This window comes from Drosophila arizonae, chromosome X, assembly GCF_054131065.1.
Source record: "Drosophila arizonae isolate 15081-1271.41 chromosome X, UAZ_ARI_1.0, whole genome shotgun sequence".
Taxonomy (NCBI): Eukaryota; Metazoa; Arthropoda; class Insecta; order Diptera; family Drosophilidae; genus Drosophila; species Drosophila arizonae.
The window spans coordinates 27,214,492-27,242,052 of NC_142927.1; the positions used below are offsets into that span (position 1 = coordinate 27,214,492).

Here is a 27,561-nt window from a genome sequence, read left to right on the forward strand (position 1 = left end):
TCAAGTGACATCGACTTATCTAAGCGCAAGATAGGAGCAGATAGGGGCTATCTGAGCAGCGTATTTGGCTGTCGGTGTCAGAGTCGGCCGTTATAGATAGATAATTTATGTATTTTCCGTGTTTAATTTTAATTAGGCGAAAACTCCAGGCGTCTTATCAACGGGCAAATAAATGTGGATCCGCCGGGCTCGGCCCCGCCAGCTGCAGCTGCCAAGTTGCCAAGCCGGGCGACTTGCGACGTTTTTAAAGCGCATCGAACGCTTGTGCCGTGCGGGTGGTGTCGAATGTGGTGTGCCGCTAAAGAGCCTAGAAGAACGGGAAACGAAAGACGGGAAAATAGAGATCCGGAATAACACTGACGTATGCGGATGCGCACTTTGGGTGACAGCGACAATTGTTTATTGCCTGACACAATTAACTTAAGCTATATAAAAATTGTATGTACGAACTATATATATATAATGTGTATGTATATATATGTGTGTATGAGTGTGTGTGCATGTGTATTGTGTATTGTTTATATATATATATGTGTGTGTGTGTGTGTCTGTGTTTGGTTTGCTAATTTACAAACTGGCGAGTTAAGCAGCGACGAAATTTGATTAGATCCTCTCGACATTCACGTTTGTTCTGTTGCCCGGTTTTCCGATACTCCGGTATTTCGATTTTCCGGTTGCCCGCGTTGCCCTCGATCCTTCTTTATACACATTGCAATTGGAAGCTAATATCGCTCCAAATGCTATGACGTTCCCACTGCTGCAGCAGCATTGCCGCCCGATGCAGCGCCATTAACTGACGCCAGCTCCAGGCCAAGCTCCTGTCCTACAACTTGCCATCGCCGACCCCGCTCATCAGCTGCATGCGCTCCAGCTGCTCGGCCAAAGCCCGCTGCTCGCTGGTTAGCCGGAGTATTTCCTGTTTCTCCTCGTTCGTGTGGACCTTGCGCTTGGCCCGGTACTGCTGCATTCGCTTGTAGCACTCGAGGATCTCCTGATCGATGCAGTCCAGTTTGCGCTTTAGTTCGATGCGCTTGATCTCCTCGCTGGCACCGGCGCGCAGTCGCTGCAGTTCGTCGCTATTGAACTGAGCCACCGTGTTGATCTCGGCGGTGACCCGCTTGATTTCGAGCAGCACCTCATCCACATCCTCGTGGGCGCCCAGCTCATTCGCGTCGATCAGTCCGCTGTCCATCAGCTCCTTTTTCAGCCGCTGCTCAATGCCAACGCCGTGCTTGAGCATGGCCAGGGAGCGGAAATTGCCAGAGGCGGCCGCCGCATTGCTCGTGGATGAGGAATGGGTGTTCTCGTTGCTGCTACTGTTGCTGTGCTCCCCCACCGCCGCCTGCTCGCTGGGCAGTGACTCGTCCATCAGCGCCGAAACGAGTCTCTGGGTCAATGGGCCCGTTATGCCCTCCTCCAGCATGCCCTCGGCCTTCTTCAGCATGGCCGTCGCATTCTGTGACTTTTGGCGCGCCCCTCCCGGCTGCAAGGCCTTCATGTCCTCCTGTGCCCACACCGTGGAGTAGTGTGGCCCCAGCGGCGGCACCGGCGGCACCAACGGACCCCGATACTGCTCCAGCAGATCGTCAATCAGTCGCAGATCTTCGTTGGTCAGTGGCATGCAATAAGGCTCAACGGATAGCCAAAACTTATTCGGCATGTCGTTTTTAGGCATCGCCACCTTTGGTAGAATCTGTTGTTGCTGTTGCGCCTGCTGCTGTTGATGGCTGATGGCGGGCATAGTCGGAATGTAGTCCATGCTGTCGTCCGTGTGCGTGGCCAGGGGACTGTTCTTGGCCATGTGCTTGGAGCCCGCCATCTGCTGCTGCTTGAGTATCGTCATGGAGGATTGTTTTTTGCGCACACCCGTCGGCTCGTCCCGCAGTTTTCTCTTCGTGCTGCTGTTGGCCGTTGCTGTCGCTGGGCTGCCGACGCCGCTGCTGCTGCCTCCGCCACTGTTGCTGCCCAATCCCAGCAGGCCGTTGAGCATGCCCAGCGTTGTGGGCGGTGAGCCGGGCGGCGCGCGTTCCAATTTCCGACGATCCTGACGCTTCTCGTCCTTATCCAGGCTATCGTATTCCGCTTTTAGTACGCGCGTACGCAAGGCCACATTTGACAGCATCAGCTCCAGCTCCAACTGCACCGCATCTAGGTCTTCGGCAGCCAAGTGCTCGTCCGCTGGCCGCTGCAGCGCGGCAGCAATCGTTGGCAGCTGCTTCGGCACATCTCTGCTGCGTATTAGAGGTATTACCGTACCACTCGGCGTCACAAAGATGTCCGTATCAGCCACCACATGGGACGCTGACTTGCTGCTGCCAGCGCCCGCACCTCCTCCGCCTCCACCCACACCCCCACTTCCACTGATTCCACAGCCTGCGCCGCTATTGCCGTTGGTGTTATTGTTTGCAAGCAACTTGCCAGCTGAGATGCCAAAGCCAGCAGTGCCGAAGTGGCTCATCTTCAGATTCTTGAGGTTCGCACTCATTTCGAGCGGCTCAGAGCTGCGCAGTTTCACGTGTGTTGTGCTTGCGAAATTCGCTGCAATTTATTTGCGTATAAAAAAGCTGAGAGGCACTCGCGAGCTAGCGTCGCTTGCGATATCCAAGAACTAACGCAAGAAGTGGCCAAAGAATCGATAACCGCGAATGCAGAGTATCGCTGCATAAATACCGATACCCGCGACTTGCTCAGAAACATGATTTAAATCAAGCATTTAACATATATACATATAAATATTTAGATTGATATCTATTTTATTTTTTTTATATTCATTTTGCACTTAGCTGTTGAGCATCCGTACCAGTGTTATCATAATTATGAAAAGTGTACTTATCGATAGTCGGCGAGTGACGAGCGCGCATTATTAATTTTCCGATTAGCATAGTGTAGCGATAGCGCCCTGGTACTTTGTTTCGTTTGCTTTTTGTTCTTTGTTGTTCCGTGCGCGCTATTCTGTGATAAAGTGTACTTAACCAATTCTTTAATGTTATTTTAATTAGTAATGATTAGATCTTGTCCTAAATGCACGCCAGCTAATATATGCAAATAACGAGCAACTTCTGCTGCCTCTATTAAGCCGAAATAATAATAATAATAATATTAACAGCACAGAAGTGAGAGGGGCAGCACCAGCAGCAGCAACAGCAGTAGCAGCAGCGCTGCAGGCATCAGCAGCCAGCCAACGTTTGTATGTCAACAGTGGCCCCGTGGTGCATTCTACATATGTACAAATATATGTGTGTAATATTTATGTAATTGAAAAACAATGTTGTCAAAGCTAATCTCGTGATGCGCTCTCCGTTAATTGATCGAGCAGTTTTTACTGACTCAATCACGCAAAACGCAGACGCAGTTGCCTTACACCAGCATCAACAGCCTCGGCGCTTTCATCATCATCAATAACAACAACAACAACAACAACAACAGCAGCGGCAGCAGCAGCAACGGGACTTATCAGCACTCTGCGACGCAGGCGCTGTCTTTCGGGCAGCGCTAACTGCCGTCCGCTGCTTTCATTTCCAGAATTGCAGCTGTGAGTCAGACAGAGGCGCGCGCTGTGCATTTCTTTTGACTTTATTGATCAAATATTTGCGTGCATGTAGTTGCATACGTGAGTGTGTATGTGTCTGTTTCTGTGAGTGTGTGTGCATGTGTTGGCTGCTCCCTTATCAGCGCGTATAATTAGGCTAGCAGACAAAATCCGTGTGCAGAGCAAACGCAAAGTGATAAGGAAAGAACAAAAAATTAAATTTAAAAAAAAAAAAAAAAAAAAACAAAATGAAAAGAGCAAGCAACAAGTGTTTAACACGTTTGCTTTGCTGTTGTTGTAAATATCGTTTCAATTATTGATGCTTGTGCGATATGGCCTAATCCATCAGACTGGACACGCTGAAATCTATATTTGGAATTAAATTTTGATGTTAACTAAGTGCACGCACGCAATTGACATATCGACAGACAATCAATTAACGCCCACAGGTGTTTACATGTATGTTTAAATGTACCTATATATATACAGATATGCCCATGTACGGATAATATATACTATGTATGTATGTATATATGTCGATAGTGTGTGTCCGTGTTTGTCCTATTGTAAAGCGGAAATTGTTGCTCCACTAGACTTTGGCTTTAAGCCCAACAGCTGCTGTAACGGCTTTTGTTGTTGTTGTTGTTGCTTTGTAGCAAATATTTGCCCAATTAATTGATTAAACATGTTAACGTCTTTGCTTGCACAGCGTAGCGACAAAATTTTTCCAATTTGTTTAGCTTATTATTCGGTCGGCGCTAATGAAAGTAAACAAGCATAAAAAATCTTTATATGCATACATATGTACTTTGTATACATGATAAAACAGTTACCAGGGAGATGACAACAAATTGTTGCTCCGCTCTCAGAATCTCTAATATTATATTTAGTAATATAGTACAAAAAGAGAAAGAAAAAATGCTTACACCCTATAGATCTTTAGAACTTAAAGTGGTTTTACCTAAATGATATTATCTATTATATTGCGTTCAATTTGTTAGTTTATAATAGCGCGAAATCAGATGCATCCTAACATGATTAAATATATACTTTTTCATGTGACCAAATATAATATTTAAATGCATTTAATTTTTATATTTGATTAAATTTAGATTTTTTACTGATTATACTGATTATATACATACTATATAAACTGCTCACACATATATATTGCAATTAAATATATGTATTAGCTATTTACATTTGTTATAACATTTCCCCAAATATTAAATGTACTATTGAAATATTGAAATTGAAATTTTTTATCATAACGGTATTGTGCAATGCAACACTAATATGAACAGAGCTGTATATATTCAGATTGATTATTGTACTCAGCCCTAACTATATTCTATAATATAGTCAAGATTAGTGATCCGCGTTTAGCGATTTAAAAACTTATAACTATATATTCGCATCTCAGATATTTAGCTATACAGCTCTTAAGTACTTAAATAATAGAATTCTAATTGGATAGTTACATACATGTAGCTGAATTTCTTTAATCCAAATAATGTAAATCATTGTATACTAACATTGTTATGTGGTCCTTAAATATGTTTAAAGCCAAAATATTTTTAAATACGCCTTACCTTAATATATAAGTCAAAAACTTAAAGCATCAGCGAATCGTTCTTAATCGCAAGACACCTTTTAAGATATCAATAAATTTGTAGGCATATACACATATACATATACAATATATTTAATTGTATCAATAGGTATTTTATAAATTATCTATATCTATATGTATCGAGGTTAAAAATTCCTTTGCTTATCTGCTCTTTGAAGAATTACTTGTGTCCTTAGCTGTTGGACGATATCTTCTAAAAATGATATACTGTTAAGAGCATACTCATTATTACATTTGTCAACTGTTTTGCTTTACACAGCGAATTCTTTTTACACTCATTCACGAGAGTGAAATGAGTATATTGGTTTTGTGCAATGTCCGTTTGTGTGTCTCGTCTATCCGTATGAATTTTGGAACATATACACGTATATCCCTCTCATTAGAGGCGTAGCTAATCAGGTAATCTATTTTCCGGTAATTTAGAACATTTACATAATGTCTCCCTTTAGAGGACTTTACGTACTATATTACATATTTTATATATGCATATATGAAAGAGCATTATGCAGTCGGCTATGCTCGGCCGCAACGTTCTTCCTTATGTCCTTTACAAATAAGTTGTTAGTGCTTAATCGTTCAGTTGCTTAGTCTTTATCCACATGCATATTTGACCAATTACTCTTTATATATGTAGAAACTGTTCGGCGTCTGCAGTCGGGCGTTAAATTACCAGCGACTGAGTGGAAGCCGTTAAATATGAACTGATTTTACATTTGTTTCGCATTCGCAGTGTTGGCTCGCAGTTGGCTAAGAACAAAGCCAGGGACACGACGATAACACCGCCTCCGCCGTCGTCGTCGTCGCCGCCACCATGAAGTTCGCTGAGCATCTGTCGGCGCACATAACGCCCGAGTGGCGCAAGCAGTACATCAACTATGAGGTGAGACTTGTCATACAGCCCCCACACTACGAAAAGAGAGATAAAAAAAAGGAGGGGGAGAAGAAGACTTCAAGTTTCGTGCGAAGCAGATTAGCAACAAAAATGAATTTGGTTTACTTAAGACTAGATATGTCATAGATGATACTCTATTTATAAGCGCAGAGCCAGACAGAGCTCAAATATGTATTTATTGAGGCAGGTAAACAAGACTTATTATGATGAATCACAATAAATAATCCATCAATCTATTCCGCTGACAGAAGGCATGAAATGTGAAATTTGGTTGACCTCTTCGAAATTTTTTGATATGTCAATAGTACTCTATTGACATATCAACAAATTTCCATATATAATCTACCTAAGTGGCTGAAGGAGAAATTATAGCTAATCTTACATTTAAATTGATTAACTGGGTTGATAGATCGATAGATAGATAGATAAGGCAAAATATATACACATAATTAAAACTGAATTAATCAAATTTCATGGGCGTTGGCATGGCAAGCGATTTACAACGCATCATAAAAATAAGTCCATCAATCAGTTAGGATGATGAAACGATAAAATTGCACTTTAATTGAACTGTTCCAAAATTGTAGACATACCCAAAGAGTACTATAATTAGAGAAAACTATAATCGAAATTAGGTTTTTATAGAAGGGAAGTGAAGCATAAAGTAAATATATCATTAAAAAAAAGATTGTAGGGTATTTCGGAAACTCATCGATGTATAGTCGGTTACAATATAAGGATGGTGGATCATTGTGCATGAATATATATTTATATGTATCCAAGGGAATATAAAGAATATTAAGACTAAAGTATGTAACTTCTCACAAAAGAGAACATGGAAAGCGTAAGAATATTATAGATATATAATTTAAGAATGTCGTAAAGTCTAATCGATAGATCGTAAATGGTATATTGCTTGCCATACCCAATAAAAACTAAGTTTTATAGAAGAGAGTAGAAGAGGAGCAGAAAAGAAGAAAAATCATAGCTTTAGAGCGGTACAGATACATAGATCACTAAAGATGCTGTCTGTGTTCTGGAGACTCTTAACGCTAGATCGTAACTTACAATAGACTGCTAGATTATAATCTTGAATTCTTTCTCATTAACATATCATCATGTAGATACTTTAATAGTAGATTTAGGGAGATAGATATTATCATATCGTTATGTATTGGGCATTACTATAAAATATTATGTGCTCAACAGGAAATGAAGGCCATGCTGTACTTGGCTGTCGAGGAGGCGCCATCTGTGGACAGCGTGGAGGATGAGGTGCTCAAACGCCACTTTGCCAACTTCGACGAGAACTTCTTTCACTACTGTGACAAGGAGCTGAAGAAGATAAATACGTTCTATTCGGAAAAGTTGGCAGAGGCAACGCGTAAATTTGCGACACTCAATGCGGAGCTAAAGTCCAGCATCGAGGAGTCGGAGCGCACGGCCAAGAAGTCCAAGGGGCAGAAACGACATGCCGCATTGCCAGATCGCAAAGCACGCGAGCTAAAATTAGCCTTTAGCGAATTCTATTTGAGTCTTATACTGTTGCAGAACTATCAGAATCTGAATCATACGGGCTTTCGCAAGATTCTTAAAAAGCACGACAAGGTAAGAGATGTCTTTATATTTGATGAGCAACTTTTAAAATACTTCTGCTATTGCAGCTGCTGCGCGTAGACACCGGTGCCAAATGGCGTCAGGAATATGTCGAGGCATCGCATTTCTTTATCAACAAAGACATTGACAACATCATCAATGAAACGGAGACGACGGTCACGGGCGAGCTGGAAGGCGGCGACCGGCAGCGTGCGATGAAACGATTGCGTGTGCCGCCCCTTGGCGAGCAGCAGAGTCCGTGGACCACCTTTAAAGTTGGCCTCTTCTCGGGCAGCTTCATTGTGCTCGGCATTGTGGTTGTGCTGTCTGCTATATTTCACGACATAACCGGCGAGAATTTGAAGGTCACGTTTCGTCTGTATCGCGGTCCATTGTTGATCATCGAATTTATATTTTTGATTGGCGTTAACATCTATGGCTGGCGTTCATCGGGTGTTAATCATGTGCTGATCTTCGAGCTGGATCCTCGCAATCATCTATCCGAACAGCATCTGATGGAGCTGGCGGCCATATTCGGCGTCGTCTGGACACTGAGCATGCTCAGCTTTCTGTACAGCGCCAGCCTGAGCATACCAGCGTTTATCAATCCATTAACATTGACCCTGATCATGCTGATTTTCTTGGTCAATCCGTTTCATGTGCTCCATCATGACGCACGCTTCTGGCTGCTCCGCATCACTGGACGCTGTGTTGCTGCTCCGTTCTTTCATGTGGGCTTCGCCGATTTCTGGCTGGGCGACCAGCTGAACTCGCTAGCCACCGCCATCTTAGATTTTGAGTATCTCATATGCTTCTACTTCACCAATGGCAACTGGTCGGAGGCGGTGGATGCGTCCATTTGTATGGAAAAAGATTTTATAGTGCGGCCCATTGTCAACTGCCTGCCTGCCTGGTTCCGATTTGCGCAGTGTCTGCGCCGTTATCGGGACACACGAGAAGCCTTTCCACATCTGGTGAATGCGGGCAAATATTCGACGACCTTCATGGTTGTCATCTTTGCCACGCTCAAAAGCTTTAACAGTCGTAAGCAGACCTCTATATCTGTCTCACTTGCACAGCATTCGATGTAGTTCTATCTCTTTCTATGTCATGTCAGCCAACTATGCGAGCACCTTTGATAATCCCTACACTTGGCTGTGGATAGTGGCGTCTATAGCTTCCTCCTGTTACTCGTACACATGGGACATCAAAATGGATTGGGGCCTGTTCGATAAGAATGCGGGCGAGAATACGTTCCTGCGCGAGGAAGTCGTCTACTCGTCCACAGTGCGTACCTAAAATCTGTGCCATAAACGAGATATATAAACGAGATTTGTACTTAACTGGTTTTCGTTTTATCCGATTAGGGCTTCTACTATTTCGCCATCTTGGAGGATCTGGCGCTGCGCTTCATCTGGGCGCTGTCCTTCTATTTGACTGAAATGAAAATCGTTAGTGGCGATATAATGACCTCTATAACAGGCATCCTGGAAGTCTTTCGGTAAGCCAAGATGCAAACTTCTTTCGCCTTGTTTTTTCATTAATTATTATTATGTATTTGTATTTGTTAGCCGTTTCGTTTGGAACTTCTTCCGCTTGGAGAACGAGCATCTGAATAACTGCGGTAAATTCCGTGCCGTGCGAGATATTTCCATTGCTCCGCTTGATTCGTCCGATCAGACGCTCATCTTGCGCATGATGGATGAGACGGATGGTGTAATCAATCGCTACACAAAAACGAACAGACCCAAGCCAAAGAAGATCAAGGATCCGGAGAAGCGTAGTTTGTTGCAAGCACGTGGCTCACTGCCGGATCTCAGCATTGATATTGATGGCAGTAAAAAGCTTTAAATGATATGGTCCACCCCCACCCACACACCTCATGCGCTTCCTGAACGAACGGTTTATTATTTCCTTTTGTGGCATCTTTACCAATTCTTCCCCTTCTTTTTGTTGATTTTAGTTAATGCTTACACGTCTAGTTACTAAGTACTTAAAGAGCAAAACACATAAATAGTTAGAGCTTAAGTTGAACTAAACAAAACTAAAATTGCATTCCATAAACGCATCTAACAATGGACCAAAACCCAGCCCCAAACGAAAAGAAAAAGGAAAAGAAACCCAAAAGATTAACCCATTCCCAATCATTCCCATAGAGCGGCAGTATTACTTAGTAAGTCCAGACCTAATACCCTTTATACTAATACGAATAATTGGCAAAATCCCAAATAGCAAAACATTCCTTTTTGAAAAAAAGAAAAACACAAAACGAAAATGAGAGGTAAACCTTAATTAAGATTTAGACAATTATTTCATTTTTTTTTTCTATTTCTAAATAATAGCGTCAATTTTTTTGTACTTAGTAGTTTCGTGGAGTTGTGCTTTATTAACATTAATATTATTATTATGAATTTTTAGTTCAAATTCAATTCGAGAAACCACTTTTGATATATGAATTTTTATTGCAGCAGATTTCTAGAATTCCTTTGAGTAGCCTGCTTTTTGGGCGTAGTAATTTCAAATTGTATACATTTTATAGGGACTCTTTATAAAATCCACAAATAGACTTCAAAACGTGTAACGTTATCGTACCAGGTAGAAAGTTTTAGTGAGCGGCCTTGTCTTAACTTAAGTCTGAACAATTTCGCAATATCCCCTTTTGTGTCCGTTAATTTCTTTATGTTTGCCTCTAAATGTTGTAAATAGCTAAAAGCATGACTATATTAAACAGAACTGAACTAAGAACTGTTAATAATAATAAATATTTATATATAATATATATCCCATATATACCACATATAAATATTTATATATATACACAACTCTAAAGCTCTAGAAATATGAATAACACATATGCAAATATACATATAATAATTGTATTAGCCGGGTTATGCCTCAAAGAGAACCCAAAACATAATTGAAACGAACTGTACGAAATAAAGACGCCTAGTTATATGCAGCATATATGTGAACATGTTTCAATGTGTTCAGGAAATGTTCTCCAGTACGGCGCAGACGAGGGCGGTGCCGCGCATTATCCAAAATTCTGGATCGTTCTTACTGAGCAACAGTATGGAGAGCACAAAGTTGGTGGAGTGGCCCGTGGTGGAGAGCACTCCGGAACGCTGCTGGGTCTTATAGAGAGGCGCCTCGTAACGCACAATGGGATTAACCTCCAGGCATGGGAAGAAGCGAATGATAGGCATGCGGGTGTATAGTTCACCGAAGCGCGCATCCGTCAGGCCACCCATGCTCAGATCCCAGCGAGCGGCCTCCACAAAGATGCCGTGTACATTGATCATGCCATCCGTGCAGTCCTCCAGATTGCCATAAAGACGAGCGTCCTAAAATGAAACAGGTTAGCAATTTACATAGCTGATCACATCTATAGTGTGGCCGTCTCTGCACGTACGCTGACATGTGCATTGTGCAGCTCGAAGAAGTCCTGCTGCACTAGCTCCAGCTCGACTACTTGGAAATCAATCTTCAGCGAATCGATGGGCAGCACACGACGTCTGGCATACGTCTGCAGGACACCGGTGAGGAACGACTGTGGGAAGAAGAAGCCGCTGATCCAATAGGAGCGTGGTGCCCCGTTCTCAGCCCAGTGTTGGATGAAGTCGATGCGTCGCTGGAAGTCCACAATGTAGTTGGGCAGCGGCTTGATGGACAGAAAACTGCGCTTGGCCCAGCTCGCGGGCACAACATTGGCTAACAGTGCACGGAATACCAATTCCAGATCCTCGGACATTACAACCAAACCTTTGATTGCCTTCGACAGATTGATCAAGCTATCATGAATGATGCCTAGCGCAATGTTGAAGCGATCGATCTCCTGCACTAAGACAGTCGTCAGCGATGGCATCTGGCCCTTGCTGTCCAACTGGAATATAGATGCTTTTACGGACTTGCGTTTCACGTTAACCCAAGTCTAAGCAACTTACCACAGTGAGAGTGTCGTGTATCGGCTCGCGCTGTATCTTGTTGGTTAGGACTTGCTGTATGCGCGCTATGATAGACTGACAGAGGTCATTCTCCATGGCCTGACCCTCATCGGCTGCGGAGCGTGGCTGGCCCAGCATAAGTGTGTTGATAAAGAATTCGGTTTCCTTGGTCTGGAACACAATGTTGGCGTTCTGATTCATGCCAAAGATCTCGGGATCCTCTAACACCGGGAAACCCAACACAAATGTCGCATACTCCTTGAGCGTCTTGCCCTGCGGATCTCTGTAATAAGTGTCGCCTCGGCAATACTTATAGTCCGGCTGTATAATGCGCTCCGATGAGAAGATGGTTAATATTGTGCGCAGTGTACGCAGATCCCAGTAGTCCGTAACGCGACCGCCCCACGTGATGTCGCCATTGATGTAGAGTATGGCTTCCCACGGTATATCGCTCATGACTTCACGATTGATAAAGAAGTCCAGAGTCTTTAATCCACACTCGCGATCGCTCTCACTGAACTCGTACGTTATATTCCAGCCAAGTGGTCCGAACTTGCGACGCTCCAATAGAACCGCGTGGAACATACACAAACCAAAAACAATTGCACGCCATTTGCCATTCTGGATGTGCTGCTCGAAGAACTCAGTCTTCAGATCACCCAAGGCGCCAATGACATTCGCCTTGATGCCTTTGGGCGGCTCATTGGTAATCTTAACAGAGTTTTGCAGCACACTAATGGGAAAGGATTGGGTGGGCATGGAGGAAAGGAACAAACGGAAGTCTGCGTGTGCCTTTGTAATGCCCAGAGTTAGATTCCGCACTACCGTCTCTAGCACTCGCATCCAGGACGTGGCCAAGTGACAGTTCTGCAGAAATACCCAGTGGCCCATGCGCAAACTCTTATCAATCAAACTTTCGGCAAGTGGTCCTTGGCCCTGGCCCAATGAAATGGAGTAATATTTATCCGTAAACTTCATTTCTGTGGTGAACTTAAGGAAACCAGACATGGGATCCGAGCCGGTGGACAGCACAAAGATCAATGGAGTCACCGATGAGGTATCCAGATATCTGAGGAGATGAACAACTCTAATTAAAAGAGAACTGTCTCTCGCACTCTCCTAAGAACTCTACTTACACTGTGCTGAGCTGTGTGCCCCCGGCGGAGACTTCTGTAAAGTATTTACCCACCGTCTCATGCAGGTAACTAACGACATTGAGAACGAAACGTGGCTTTCGGAAATTTGCAATAAACATGAGCTTATGGAAGTTCTTTAGTCGCTTATTCCACTTGTCCGTGGGCGGTGCATTGGTTTGGGCGTAATCAAACTCCTCCCTGTTGTCCTGCAGCTGAATGAAAAACGGAGTGCCCAGCTCGTCGGTGAAGTTCGAAAAGGCTTCCGGAAAATGCATTTCCAAAAATAGTGCCGCCTCCCATTGAACCTGACTGATTTTCAATTCCGGTGGCTGTGGCTTGGCTTTCACTGTGCCAACAGCGCCGCGCGTGAGGAACCCAAACTCATCTTCAGTGACACGACCCTCTTGCCGTTCCACAGACAGCGCCAGCAGGAAGCTAAAGATTAGTTTATGATTCTCGAACAGACCACGCGATATGTTATCGTAAATAGCCTTCAACTCATCCACCATCAATGTAGAGATGCGCAGCTCTACGGCCATAGCGGGATGGTCAATGCGTAGAACATTGCAAAAGACCTGCGTGAAATACTTCAGGCTGTACTGGTACATGGGATCGATTTCAGCTAAGCTGGCGACAACGAAATAGAGAATAGCGCCACGAGACGATAGGATTCGATAACGCTCACGCGATGCCGTTATAATCTTTTCAGTTTCCTCTGTATCGATAAGACGAGCCGCAATGATCAATGAAGTTTCCTAGAAATGAGAGAGATATAAGATAGATTATTGAGGTGGTCTAAGCCATTTAAAAGGATTTAAGAGAGAGAGATCCTCGATAATCAAACCCCTGAGGTTTGAGTCTTAATCTATAATTGTTTCTATCTAAGCCCAATCAGGAACTTACCTTGGCATCATTTAGTGTTTCCACCAATTCCTCATCGTCTAAAATATTTCCCTCAGAGTTGAATAGAAGCTTCAGCACTTTATCCTCCAATGCCAGCAGCTGCTGCTTATCCGTATTGATCTTGACCACCAGATCGTTACGTTGCGCCTCCATGGCTGGCAGCTCGATAGCTACAATGTCTCTGTGGGTGGTAAGGGATATTAGAGCGAGGTGGAAAGAAAGCCAGTCTCTGGTTGCTTACGCCAGCAATTGGTCCTCGAGTCCGCTTTCGGTGACTAAGAAGTTAACTAAGGTCACGTTGATACACACCTCGGGTAGGTAATGGGGATTGGGCAGCTTTGTGGTCATATACAGTTTGAAATTATCATCGTAGTCAATGACTTGGTCGCCCAACTTGAGATAGATCCGACCCTCAGACTTGTACGTCTCCCGCTGGAGTATGGGACGCAGCGAGGGATCTATGGTCTCTTCGATTTCCTCCAGCAGCACTGGATTACCCTGCCGTACGCTGTTCTCAAGCACGCGCATCATGGAGGGGTCTGTCATCTTGATGACCTGCAGGTTGTTAGCCTTCTCCATGTTGCGTATCCAGCGATTGGCCTGCTCCTGCGGATCGATCATGAGGGCCCAGCGCAAGGCACGCGTCGCATATATACCATTCTCAATGGATATGTTATCCTTGGGCAGACCGTCGACATTCCATTGCCGCATCTCGTAGGCATCGCCCAGGACCTTCAGTAAATTGAATTCCTTGCTGGAGGGAATGGTGTACTCGCGACATTTGTCCACCCACAATTGGCTCATTTCGCGACGATATTGATTGGAGAAGGCGCCTAAGTAGGCAACACAGGCAGCTGCCACCAGCACATCCCCGGGCACACAGCCCAGGTCGCCTGTAAGAGATTTGACAGTGTCTCGCCAGCGAACCTGTTCGTCGGCCAACGCAGAGGTGAGTCGTCCGGCGCGATTGATGCGTCCATAGGTGAGATCCACATTATCCTGTATGGCCTGAAATTCGAGCTGTTTCTCTTCCAGGCTGTCGCGCAGCGATTGTATCTTTGCCTCGACAGCCGCGAGCTCCTTTTGCTTTTGTCGCAGCACCTTCATCACCTCCTTGAGCTCCGCTTCGGCTGCTTCTTTGCGCTTGATCTTCGGCTCCACCACTTTGTAGACTTTGTTGAAGCTGTCCATGGCAATGACCCACATGCTCACCGACTTGGCTACTTTGGATACTTTCTCGAATTTCTGTGTCGATAAAAGTGATCGAAATCAAATGCAGTCCTCTCTTAGGCTAGACCATACTCACAGCGGGTACAAAATCCTTATGCTCGATGTACTTTTTGACTTTCTTGACGACGTCGTCCTTCATGTGCTCCTTGTCGTACTCGAACAGTCGCTTGATGAAGTTAATGTCTGCCATAATGGCCTTAGCGGCTGCCCAGGTGGGTCTAGTGACACCATTAAGCTGATCAGATTTATTTCTTGTATATATTTTGCGTTCTACTTACTTTGCGCCCAATAAAATGCAAACAGCTTCCATGCAGAACTGCACTAGGGCTGGCGGTGTGGTGAACGACTTCAGTTCATTGATGTCGGCTTTTGTGAGACCTTTGAGTGCCTCCTCGGAGTCACGCAGAGCTGGCATGGCTGTCTCCAAGTCCTTGCTGGCGTCTGCGGATATGGCCTGGGCAATGGCTGCCTTCTCCTTTGCGTTGGCCTCATCCTCCATGACGCCTTGCTTGACAGCGTCCGCTTGTTTGGTCTCCTTGGTTAGATTGTCCACCAAGGACTTCATCATGGCCGACTTTTCATCCAGCTGAGGCACCATAACTTCTAGCTCCTTTTGCATTACTGCAATCTGCAAGGCGTAAGCAAGAGAGTTATGGATGCCACATGGATGTATGAATGCTAGCATCTAGATGTGATCAACATACCACTTCATTTGTCTCCAGCAACTTGTTAAGACCGCTGGCAATGCGCTTCCGCTTGGCTATAATCTCCTGAGTTTTAATCTTGAGCAGAGACTCGTATAGCTTGAGCAGCTCTAGATAGCTGCTGGGTGTGGTATAGTAATGCCGCTTCATCTCCTTGTAGAAACGCACAGAGGCATCCTCGACGGTCTGCAGGATTCAGTAGGGACGATTAAGCCTTTCCAATGTTAAATTTTAGCTACGTACCTTGTGCATAAACACAGTGGTGCTAGCCAGAGCCACTCTCTCGTTATAGTTGGGTGCGATCTTTGTGAGCAGGCCCAAGGCAACAGAGTACAGGGCCTCGGTGGGCCAGCTAGTGAACCAATCGATGGTGGTGCAGTTAACCAACGAGGGGAACATGCGGCAGCGTCGTCGAAATGCATCACCCACTGGACTCATCGACATGACCACATGTAGATTGTTCCTCACGCGGTTAATGAAGAACTTGTAGATCTCATCGCGTGGACAGCTCTGCCAGTAATTTGCTTAGATTAAATATGTTGAGTTACATTGAGGCTCATTAGCAATTACCTCGTCCTTTTTGGACGCATTGCAGGCATCACGCGCATCCAGTATAATCTTCTCATACTCGTCGCCTTCGAACAAGTTTGGCACCTCGCCAGAGTTGAGAATATTGTTAATGTCCTCCAGGAACTCCTCCTCAACGATTTGGCTGTCAATCAGCAGGAAGGTAACAGGCTGATTATCAATCTAAAAGGAGGCAAGCGAGTTGAAAAAATAAACTATGGCTGTACTAATTGGCTTGATACTTACGCCTGCAATTCTATAGAGGACGCGCAGATCCTCGTGGAAGGCATTGAGATCGTAGTTGCGTCTCATCTCAATCTGCCAGCAGTTGTATTCGTTGACATGCGAGGCAAGTCGGGTCAGCGATTGTTTGCCCATGCCGGCAACGCCCACTAACAGTCCGTTGCCACGATCGCTACGCAGTAGGCGAGCCAGCCGGACCGTATGCTCCATGGCGTCTTGGAAAAGTATCAATTTCATAAACTTGCCCACCGCCATCGAGTTGTAGTCGGCAATATAATCGTTAAGCACGCTCTCAAGCTTGGTATGATCCTTGACCTCTTCGTAGACGCGCTCGTTCTTCGGCTTGCCGAATATCATAAAGTCGCCAAAGAGTATGGGCGGCTCTTCGAGTCCGACAACGTCGCGATTGAAATGATAAAGGCACACATCATTCATCAGCTGGCGAAAGATCGCCTTGTCCTCCAAGTTGATGAGACGATCGTGAAAGACGCGCGTTGTCTCGTGGTAAAACAGCCGCAGAATCTGATTCTCCTGGTTGTAGTACATATTATTCGCCTGCAATATGCCCTGTATGCACTTGGACAAGTCTCGCAAGTTGAATATATAATGGGAGCGATCTGGCGTGGGAAGCATCACTTTCGTCACACGCATATAGACGTCCACACAGGCGTTGACTATCGACTCGGACAGCGCCCGAATCGCGGACGAGAACGTTTGCAGGAAACCCAGCAGAATTCCGTTGAAGATCTGGGAGAGCGTCTCCTCGTTGGGCTTGGGCAGGGAAAAGAGCGCAAAATGCCGCACAAAACGCGGCGTCAACAAGTTGCGTCCACCGCCAGGCGGGGCACAGGCACAGCCCAAGACCACGTCCAGAATATCCTTCCAGAAGAGTTTCTCGCGATCGTAGAAGCCCTTGAAGTCCAGATACTGCCTGCAATTGGATTGGGCTGGCTTACTTATTCGATTTAACAAATCTACTTTAGCTCCGCACAAACCTGAGCAGCTCAATGGCCGGCTGGCTGCCATAAGTATCCAGCTTGGGCATATTGACGTCATCGATGAAGATGATAACAGTTTTGCCAACTGGGGCGCCCAGCTGGGTCTTCTTACGCTTCTCCAGCGGTCCCTCGATCATTTCCTGTGTGCGTAAGCTGCTCGTTTGTGCCGAGAAATTGAGCACCACGGGTATGACCTTGCCCTCGGCTAGGCGCTTCATGCAGCTAATGGCCAGCACTGTTTTGCCCACGCCCGTCTCTCCGGTGACCATGACTGGGAAGTCGCGTTTGAAGAGCAGATCAGCTACATAGCTAAAGGAAATTGAGAGTCAAAGAAATGGCGCTCTAGCCAGCTCAGTTGGCATTCAGTTACCCGTATTTTGTGGTATCCACGGTTGGCACCTGCATGTCATAGTAGGATATGTCCGAATGGAATACAAACTTGGGCATAATATCATTCCAGTTACCCCAATCGTTATTCTCCAAATCGACGCGATAGTTCCACAGGGAACGCTCTGGCATGCTGAAGAGAAAATATCGTGAAACTCTCTTTTAGGGATTTGATTTTGAGGCACTTACTCCATGTTTGGATGCACAGCCATGGCCCTGCCCCAAAAGTCCTCAAATGACAGTTTTTCCGCATCTTTCAAGTTGGATGCAATCGCCCAGAGCACACACCACGTGAAGATCTTTGTAAGCAGATTCTTGGCCGGCTCGTCTCCCAGTGTGTACCAGTTGACGCCCTCCAGCTGCGAAGAGATCAGGGAGCAGCAGAGCCGAACCTTGGAGCCGAGCACTTGGTGTATGGTGTAAGACGCGCGCTTGCGTTCGATTTTCAGCGCCTTCTCAAAGTAACCGATAAAGAGCTGATACAGAAACTCGGACAGATTCGCGTTCAGCTTCTTGCCCATATCAACTTCGCGCCAGGTATCGACGAGCGGTATCCAGCCCAGGTCCCCAGGATCGACATACACCATGCCGCAACGCGAGACTGTCGCTGGCGAGGCCTGCAACAGATCCTGCACTTCGAAGAGCATGTGTATCCAAGCAGTTAGCTTGATACGCTCTGAGTTGGCCAGACACAGCATCTTGTTATCGTCTAGGACAGTGTTCAAGTTCTCAATCCACACGGCATCTACGGGGCCGTCACACATGATCCACTGATGAATTTCCTCTGTGAGTATACAAAATTAAGAGTAATTCGAATTTCACAAAAGTCCTTAGGCGCTTACCCTCTACTAGAGTAGCAACACGCACTGCAAGACCCAGTAGACCGTCTTGCCACTCCAAGGTCTTGGGGTCCACATAGCCGTATAGCTCATTCATGCTAACGGCCTTCGGATTCATTGTCTGTATGACGACAGGCCGGAAGTTTGGATCTGGCACCTCGTTCTCGAACAGGTGGGCCAACGCAAACTCCAGTGCATGCAGCACTACCGACTTACCACCTCCCGTGGGACCCACCGTCATGACGCCCCAACGCACACACATGGTCTCATATAGCTGAAGGCACTTTCGTATGGTGGTGGGCACTGCCTGCAGATTCTTTTGACGTAGGCCAATTCGCAGGCTTTCCTCCAAGTGAGGATGCTGCGAGTCGGGCAGGTCGACGCCCGGAAACAGATCGCTAAGTATGCCACGGAACAGTATAGCATCGTCGGCCAAGAACTTGGGTATGTTTGAGTCGCGCAGCGCGGCAATCAGTGTTATATCCTCTCGCTGATTGGGTGCGGCTCGCTTGAGAGCGCCGGCCATTACCAGCACAGATTTGACGGCTCGCATACCGAAATCGTAGTGGTTCTGTTGGCTAAGCTGCTGACTGCACAGCTGGTACATTTGCACCATTTTGCGGGCCAATATCTTGGGATCCTCGAAGCCCTCAGAATACAAAATAACCTCGGAGATGAGCGCATAGTCGGGCACCATCATAGATATGGGTCGGAAGAGTGCCTTCAAATTGTCCGGCAACTCTGTACGGCCGGCATAGCCCGGATTCATGGTTATAAAGACGCAGCACGAGTGATTGATCTTTATTTCGCGACCCTCAAACATGAAACTATGGGATGAGAATAAAAAAGTTAAATGTGAAGATAATTAAAAGTATATTCTAGATGAGCCTTCTCATAGACTCTCAGCATTTGACTGTTCGAAAAGGCAAAGTAATTAATAGGATTTCCTCTGACTCAATCATTTTAAGAAATCACATGGAAATCCTTTGTATTATATATATTAGGTTCTCCAAAAAAGTCTATTATATAAAAATTCTAATCGCATAATCGTAGAGCTCTTACTATTTTCAAATCACCAAGGGACTTGGGATATGAAAAGGATTCTATATGCTATCCGACTTTGAGGCATAATACAAATTCTTTCATATCCAAAAACTATTCCCAGTGCCACAATAATGTCGATAACTACTTATATATCTTGATTGGCTTACCGTTTGGCTTTCATCACCTTAGCTGTTCGTATGGTAATCAACTGCTGGGCAATGACAGACAACACCTCGATATCAATACGATTGAACTCGTCGAAGCAGCACCAGGCGCCGCACTGTGCCAAGCCAGAAAAGAAGCGACCCATCATCTTGTAGTCGAGACCATCTGAGCAATTGAATACGACGCACTGTTTTGCCAAAGCCTTGGCCAAATCCTTCGTTGTCTCCGTTTTGCCCGTACCAGCCGGGCCAGCAGGAGCACCACCCAAGTCCATTTGAAAGGCGCCCATCAGACAGAGGTAACAACGATCCGTGAGTGGTGTCAGCACCAGCACACCTCCCGCGCCCAAGTACTCGTAATAATAGGGTATATTAGCAGCTGCCATGCGAGAGAAGACCGCCTCGTTTTCCACGGCCCAATAGAAGCGCAGCATCTTCAGCCAATTGAAGTCTAAGCTGGAGAGCGAAGGTGAAAATCAGGTTAAGGCAATCATAGATTTTTGGTATTTCTTATTTAAATGAAAAGAGGATTAGTGATTCTACAACTGGGTAAGCTAGAATACAAAATACCCATCACTCTACGCAGATCTGCTGATTCCCTTCTTCTATAGATTGATTAGTTTTTCACACATGTTTCACAGAGTAAACAATTTTTCTATCGGAAATGCGATAATTGACTCGAAGAGCTTTGTTAATAGTGGTATACCGACATTATAGAAAATAAATGATAATGATACACTGGGACAGCGGGAAAACTTTCAGACTTAATCATTCAGTCCACTACATTTTGTCGATTCCCCTCATTTCTGTTTAGGTATTCTATTGCATGGATACTTACGGATTGTGGACGCCCTTTTCTATAAGCATGCGCACTGAGTCCTTGGCATGGACATCGATCGTGATTAGTGCGCAGAGGATCTTTCTCAATAGTGATGAGATATTTTTGCGTGTGAGGGCGGCCAGGGCGCCAAGATCCTGCAGGCATTTGATCTCGAATTTGATCATCCTGTCAACGGTGTTGACTGCATTCGAATCCTTAGCCTCGAATATACGATGTATGTCGGCGGCCCATTGTACCTGAGAGACGGTGAGTACAACCTGGTTGGGATGATCTTGAAACCATTCGTCGCGGTCCTTGGCTGCATAGCATTGATAGCCAAAGCGCATGCAACGCTTAACGGACACAAACATCGCATCCTCCACCTTGCTAAGCCACTCCTCGACGGCACCACGCGCCTTTAGGCCTTTGCCGAACTGTAGCTTCTCGCCCTCGGGCGATAGGAAGGCAATTATGTCATTTGTGGCAACCATTTTGCCATCGCCACCCTCCTTCTGGCCAAACTCCAGGCGATAGATGGCATCGAAACATTTGCGCAAATGCGGCTGCACAGCTTGCGGTATTCGCGTCTGGGCGAGAATTTCGAGCAGCTCGTCGTTGGACAGAAAGTAGAATCTGAGCAACAGAGTTTAAATGAGTCCGCTTGGCTTAAGTGAAAGACTGAGTCTCTTACCTGGGAAACACCACACGCTTCACTTCCAAATAGGCTTCCAAGCCACGCGAAATCGCATCGAGTAAGCGATTGTCCTCCATAAGCATCTCGTAGACTTCTATGCTAGACATGGTCGGTAGTGCCAACGCCACCTTCTTGGCATGGCGCAGTATTTCCTTAAAGTTCTTGTCCACCTGATTGAACATTTTGGCTTCGTGGGGCAGCTGCCGTTGTATGTCAGCCGAGGCAAAGATGGCCTCCAAATAGATCCAGGCGCCCTGGCAATCCATCCAGGCCTCTATGATCCGAAATAGTTAGGCTAGACTCCAGCTAAATACTCTAATTTACCCACCAAATGTCTTGCCAAATTGATCCAGAGCCGTTGTCCACTCCTCCACACGTGCTTTGATGGGACCCACGAATTTGGATGCAGCTATGGTATTGATATTCACGTTGGCATCATCCAGCACCGCCTGCAGCTCCTCGGTACCGGCAAGAATGAAAACATCTTTCTGATCATGATGCGATACAATGAAGAGCTCTGTCTCCTTCCACATCGTCTCGATACCCTTGAGCATGTTCTCCAGCTGCGTTTCTCCAGTGGCTTGCGAGGAGATTTGCATAAGGCTCTCGGCATTGTTCTCGTCGTCAAATGCGTGTACCTCATCATAGGTGGCAATCTTGATATTTGGTTCCTGGAAGAACTTGCGGCCCAGTAGCTCCTCAACCTCAGTCCAATGACGCTGTTCGAAGGATAATATTATTTTCAAGAGTCCTACGTTTAATTCTTAGCTGTATATTCTGTATGCCTACCGCACGAAGATTCGGATTTCGCAGATAACCAATAACCGGCAACTTCTCCTTGAAGTCTTCGGCAGATTTTTGTAGTACGGGCACTATATCATTTTGTGGTAAATACTTTTGGAACTGCATACAGTTCTTAATAGTCTTTGCATTCAGCTCCATCATTTCATTCACGGGCAGAGTGCTAAAATCGGCTGCTAGCCAGCTGGCAAGCGACTCCTCCCAGTCCATTAATGTTTTGTACAGATTTTGCCGCTGTCGTATATTGTAGAAACCTTCGTCCATCTCCTCATACATGGTCAGATCGATTCGGAATTCCTTCTGATATCCTAGCAGCTCATCGGCTTTCTCCCGGCACTCATTCATACGGGTCAGCAAATCATCTAGCTTCTCATTAACTTTTTTGCGATCTGATTGACTCTGTGGAGGTGAATAGAGCTCAAATTAAATGTACAAATGTACTGTGAGAGACCCCCTTCACAGACTAGAAATAACAGCAAAAGGTAAGGATACCCCATAGCCAGGTACTCAGTGTCATGCCATCCCAAACGACCCCAATTTAATCCATTGGCACGCTATAGCAACGTGTCAATCTGAGATCGACCCAATGTCAGAACTTACCATGAGCAGCCACTCTTCGATGGCCTGGATAGCTACTTCGTGTATATTTTCCTTTAGATTGTGAATATCTTCCTGCATAGCTTCGTCCAGCTGATTGATGAAGTCCTGACGTTTCTCCAAAATCTCGGCCAACGTTTCTCTGGTCCGATTCAGATAGTCCTCGGTGTCCATGTAGTCCTCTTTGCGTTCATCGTCAATTGGTATATTGAAGTCTTTGATGATCATCAGCAAATCGTGTATATAGTCAATAACGGTGAAGAGACCATCGAGCTCCAAGTGACAATTATCAAGGAAGCGAAGGTGGGCAACCAGCGGGAGCGTTGATTGAGGCTCAAAGCCGATGCGGCCAAAAAAGTCCTGGGCATCCTCATACAGCTTCGTAGTCTCCTCCTCGGCCAGCTGGGGCAAGTAAATGGCCAAAACACTTTGCAGGCGCTGACAGACGGGCGTCACCGCATCCTTAAATCCGCTCTGGCCCAGTTTCAAGAGACCAAGGTATACCTGATCCAAAATACCATCCAAGGCTTGCAGATTGTTGCAATAGCGATCGCAATAGTTGCGCAGCGCCGTGAGGTCTGCAAAGAGAAGTATTAAGAGAGAAGAGAAGAGCGAGTTAGTAAGAGAGGAGTAAACTCTGCTTGAAGAAGAACAAATTTCAAGTCTCCCTTTGACTAAGCCCGCCCATTGCATTGCACAGAGACACTTCTCACAGTTCATTTCGATTTGCCTATGGGCTAAGTTACTAACTACACACACATATATGTATATACATGCATATGTACATACAGATTCAACCGTCTATCCTCTTTGCTCTCATTGCTTTGATGCAAACTAAAATCCGTTATGCTTTGCGCTCTGGACTCAATTGTCTCCAAATTTGCTTTGTCCTCGCACTGTGGTGCAGACCGCAGTTAAAAATAGTATTTCTTAAAAATGAATATCGAATAAAAAAAAAATGCATTTACCAAAAATAAAATATAAAATAAAATAATAATAAGCAAATTTATAATATTTCAGAAAATGCCCTACAAGTTAAAAGAAAAAATTATTAATTCAATTAAATAAAACTAAGAGACTATGTTGTATATAACACAGTATAAAGCATGTTTAAATTTGATTTTAATAATTAATTTAAATTAGTTCAAACTTAAAACCTTAATTCTGTATTTAATCGTAATTTTATCTAAATATATAAAACTATGTCGTGTTATGTGTTACAACACTTATAACTCCAGATCTGCTGGACCAATTTTTTTGATTTGTTCTAATTGTCTCCGCCCCGATTAGGAGAGTATATCTTAAAAAATACTACAAAATTGACGAATACTTGAAAAACGCGTTATTTTCCCTAAAGGTTCTTTAATTTCGGAGCTGTCAAATTTTCATTGAGAATTTACCCAGTAGGCTTGATAACAGTGACAGTTTTCGGTCCTGCTCTCATGTTAAAAAATTATTCATGCATATTTGATCAATACGTGAATGAGTAACACGACAGTCTTTGACTTTTAGGCGATACCAAGTTCGCCGGGTCACCTAGTTTTAAATAATCCTATATTCTCTAATTTAGAACTTTGCTCTACACTAACTTAACATTCGAACATATCAACTGTTTGCATATTCATGTACCACTGTGCCATGCAGAGCTAAGAAATTGGCGCACAAATAACTGTAATCGCCAGTGCTGCTTTTGTTAGTGCCGTTAATATTGCAGCGAGCGCAGCTTAAAAATGCTGCAATTTTCTCAGTTTAGCGTTGACCGCGGCTGCAAACGCTTTGAATATTGTGTTAAATAAGTGTGTGTAAATTAATTGCTAAATTACATACAGACATACACATGAGTATAATTACATATGTATGTATGTATATGCGGATGTGTGCGCTATAATGCAATTGTGCAAAGCATGTTAAGCTAAAAATTCTTAATACACGAGGAATGTATACATGTACATACATATGTATGTATGTATGTGTTTATAGGGTTAAGTATGAATAAATTGAAGTATATGCATATGTATGTATTTGTAAAGAGATTACCAAATTGCTTGTTCATATAGATTAGTTAATATCCCTAGTACCTTCTTGTAAGCTCTACATGGATATGCACGGGTAGCTTATCTTTAATAATACCCTCTAATAGCATCTACTTAATGCTTGCATTCTTACCTCTTTCACTGCTAAGCTCTTCCGGATCTGTGGTGGCATCAATCTCGTAGTTCTCACGTATTGTATGAAAGCGTGCCGTATAAAGATGAGCCATCTCGTATGCCGCGTGAATCAGTACAAATATATCTTTGCTGCTCGAACGATTGATGATGATGATGAATATGATAAGAATTAGAGAAAATACGAATGCAGCTTACCGATTGAAAGTGAAGGTGGCATCTTGCTTCAACAGGAAGGTCAATTCCGGCGCTGACTGATACAGACATTCCTCCTGACGGCCCATGATCGATGGCCTAGATGAAATGAAACAGTAAATTGGAGTAGGTCAGTCAAATTAGTCATGATAGCTACGATAGCCTACGCTGTGTATTGGGTGAATTCCGGGTCTGTGGTAAAGGGCGGTATGTCTAGGACAGTCTCCAAGATCAAGCCCGTAATGCGCTGAAAGATCAGCTTCAAGACATCCTCCAAGGGCTCCACCTCAATGCGATCGGGCAGGAGGCGCAACTGTGCCAGGAAAAATGGAGCTTGTGGTGCATCGGGTGGACGCGGTTTTTCGACTTTCGTGTCAAGACGATCGTGACTCATTATTTCCGCCTCCGATGGCGCCACCTTGTTGTGTTCATCAAAAGCCTGATGCAGGTCCTCGTAGCTCTGAATGGTTACACGATATAGCGCTTGATACAACATCATGTCGCAGTAGGTGAGAAAGCTGCCAATGAGCGAGAAGATGTGAGTTAGTTGAGAATGTGGTCATTGAGAGTACAACTGGAATAGTTGCAATCATCGAAGCTCAGATCACAGAGATATTTGAACTCACTTGGTTAAGGTCTTGCAAAACGCGCGCTTCCGGGCTCTATCCATAAAGCTGTGTGCCTCTCGCATTTTCTTGACAGATGGATAGTAATTGATCTCATCATCGGGATAGAAGCCACGTGCCATAATGGCCTCAGTGCATGAACGATCTGTGGGGATAGAGGGAATATTAAAATCCATATAGATATAGTTAAACTATACGCACATAAAGCTTTGCCCACAAAGCCTCGAAATTCGTGGAAGAGGAAGTTCAGCTGCTCATAGATGCGCATATGAAGCTCCAGAAAGTAGAAGGGATGCCATTCCTCGATATTTTCCGTATTTACAAAGCTGAGACGCTCCAGGACAACAAGATCGGCTCGCATCCGAAGCACTGCTTTGGCCAGTTGGGGAATGACGATGAATAGATTATTCTGCAAGTGGTTGCGGGCGTAGTTCAATTTGCGCCACTTTATTGTCTTCTCCCACACTTTGAAGCCCTTCCACAAGCGAAAGATGGAGAAGGTGCGTATTTGAATGATGCTCAGGAATTGCTGGAACTCCTGTTGCCATTGATTGAGCGGCGTGAAGAAGTTCTCGGAGACGCGCCAATAGGTAACGCCATGCCGCGTTACTGTATAGTAGGGCTTATAGATGTTTAAATTGCAGTACTCAACTTCGCGCAGACTGTACGGGGTGAAGAATTCGCTATCCTTGGGCAGCATATAATCCAAGTAGACAAAGCTGTCGTCCTTCATGTTGCGCATCCGATTAATGATCAGGTTCAAGTCGGGTATTAGTGACGCGCCCGTTTTAATCTGTAGGTTGACGTCGGTGAGTGATTTGGTTGACCGCTCCTTGAAAACCGCCCTCATGCTCCGCTGTCGACTCTTCCGCATGATGGACTCCCTCGCTATGCTGCTCGTAGCCCTTGAGGTCGGGGTCACACTTTGAACGGTTCTATCTCTCTCATCTTCCTTGTCGCTGTCCACGTACATGTCGACATGACGGGGTTTTTCCGGTGGGGGGGCAGCTTTCTTCTCGGCTACGGCGTCCTCCTCCATTTTGCGCACTTAACGGCCCAACAATCAGTGAAATATATGGTTCTGCAGTGTAGACGAATCAATTAGCATATTTATATACATATATACATATATACATATATATATATATAAATACATTTAATTGATATATCTATATATATAGAACAAATTTGATAGGCTTCGCCTGGCAACTATTGAATTTGTTGCTTGTTTTCCATCTTTGCCAAGGCAACGGCTACATTTGCATCCGATACGGTGTCATGGCAGCCGTTAAGCTTAGCCTGCAGCTAACTATTTGCAAAGAGCTTTTTTCTGACGAAAAGTAAAGCGCTGAAGGTTTACATTTATAAATAAATTCCTAATAAATCAAGTGCAATTATTTAAAAGCTTATAGTAACTATTTATTTCAAACCATTCAAACTTTCTAATACACTTACAAACGCCAGATATAAATATCTCTATCCAACAATATTCCAGCTTTTTTCTTAATTCAAGCACAGAATTTTTTATTTTTTTGGAATCATACGTATATATAATATATTTGAAAAGGCAAAGAATGCCCGCGCTAGAGTCACATTTTTCGGATTCAAGTGAATACTTTGATAAGTTGTAAAGTCTTGTAATATGTATTGACCCATCTCTGAACAGTAACGAATTAATTGCAAGTTTTACCATTGTATGAAAATTATGATTATGATGATCAAACAACATAGTATTTTTCTTTTATTTAAAAAAACGAACATGGATCCGTCGAATGCGGGCAACCTTGTAGGGTTGCCAGATGGTGCTATCAAATATCCGCAGCCCTGTATTTAAACTTGCAGTAATTACGAAAT

General features: G+C 44.6%; 3 protein-coding genes across 8 annotated transcripts; 1 reads left to right on the plus strand and 2 right to left on the minus strand.

Annotated features, from left to right (window-relative positions):
• The first annotated feature begins 282 nt into the window (after positions 1 to 282).
• Positions 283 to 9,912, plus strand: LOC108619637 (solute carrier family 53 member 1). Of its 6 annotated transcripts, none has more exons than XM_018016325.2 (7): positions 283 to 438; positions 5,893 to 6,042; positions 7,264 to 7,662; positions 7,719 to 8,694; positions 8,768 to 8,937; positions 9,018 to 9,151; positions 9,222 to 9,912. In XM_018016325.2, exons 2-7 carry the CDS (start codon positions 5,974 to 5,976, stop codon positions 9,499 to 9,501), a joined length of 2,028 nt encoding a protein of 675 aa, XP_017871814.1. In that variant the 5' UTR covers positions 283 to 438; positions 5,893 to 5,973; the 3' UTR covers positions 9,502 to 9,912. The 6 variants fall into 6 exon arrangements, with proteins under 6 accessions (XP_017871814.1, XP_089331879.1, XP_017871813.1 ...); XM_089475753.1 differs by lacking the exon at positions 283 to 438 and adding an exon at positions 2,877 to 3,236; XM_018016324.2 differs by lacking the exon at positions 283 to 438 and adding an exon at positions 2,877 to 3,187.
• On the minus strand, positions 367 to 2,781 carry Ada3 (transcriptional adaptor 3). Its single transcript, XM_018016327.2, has one exon. The coding sequence runs from the start codon at positions 2,483 to 2,485 to the stop codon at positions 824 to 826; it is 1,662 nt and encodes a 553-aa protein (XP_017871816.1). The 5' UTR covers positions 2,486 to 2,781; the 3' UTR covers positions 367 to 823.
• A 250-nt stretch (positions 9,913 to 10,162) lies between the features above and the next one.
• Positions 10,163 to 26,918, minus strand: Dhc16F (Dynein heavy chain at 16F). Its single transcript, XM_018016321.2, has 27 exons — positions 25,909 to 26,918; positions 25,708 to 25,852; positions 25,249 to 25,599; positions 25,085 to 25,180; positions 24,888 to 25,018; positions 22,725 to 23,299; positions 22,113 to 22,523; positions 21,652 to 22,042; positions 21,321 to 21,597; positions 20,648 to 21,262; positions 19,813 to 20,265; positions 18,605 to 19,428; positions 17,952 to 18,546; positions 17,746 to 17,895; positions 17,373 to 17,684; positions 16,381 to 17,308; positions 16,138 to 16,317; positions 15,811 to 16,077; positions 15,568 to 15,753; positions 15,142 to 15,491; positions 14,940 to 15,081; positions 13,875 to 14,878; positions 13,634 to 13,814; positions 12,731 to 13,485; positions 11,595 to 12,663; positions 11,063 to 11,533; positions 10,163 to 10,994 (listed from the first exon to the last, which is right to left on the minus strand). Exons 1-27 carry the CDS (start codon positions 26,744 to 26,746, stop codon positions 10,638 to 10,640), a joined length of 12,054 nt encoding a protein of 4,017 aa, XP_017871810.1. The 5' UTR covers positions 26,747 to 26,918; the 3' UTR covers positions 10,163 to 10,637.
• Between the last annotated feature and the right edge of the window lie 643 nt (positions 26,919 to 27,561).

Bases quoted from the DNA above. Each gene is read 5' to 3' on its own strand.
- Ada3 (XM_018016327.2), bottom strand. From the start codon at position 2,485: ATGAGTGCGAACCTCAAGAATCTGAAGATGAGCCACTTCGGCACTGCT.
- Dhc16F (XM_018016321.2), bottom strand. From the start codon at position 26,746: ATGGAGGAGGACGCCGTAGCCGAGAAGAAAGCTGCCCCCCCACCGGAA. The intron at 25,853-25,908 runs GTGCGTATAGTT...CTATCCCCACAG, and splicing joins CTTTGTGGGCAAAGCTTTAT to ATCGTTCATGCACTGAGGCC. The intron at 15,754-15,810 runs GTACGTAGCTAA...TGAATCCTGCAG, and splicing joins CCACTGTGTTTATGCACAAG to ACCGTCGAGGATGCCTCTGT.
- LOC108619637 (XM_018016325.2), top strand. From the start codon at position 5,974: ATGAAGTTCGCTGAGCATCTGTCGGCGCACATAACGCCCGAGTGGCGC. The intron at 8,695-8,767 runs GTAAGCAGACCT...ATGTCATGTCAG, and splicing joins GCTCAAAAGCTTTAACAGTC to CCAACTATGCGAGCACCTTT. The intron at 8,938-9,017 runs GTGCGTACCTAA...TTATCCGATTAG, and splicing joins AAGTCGTCTACTCGTCCACA to GGCTTCTACTATTTCGCCAT.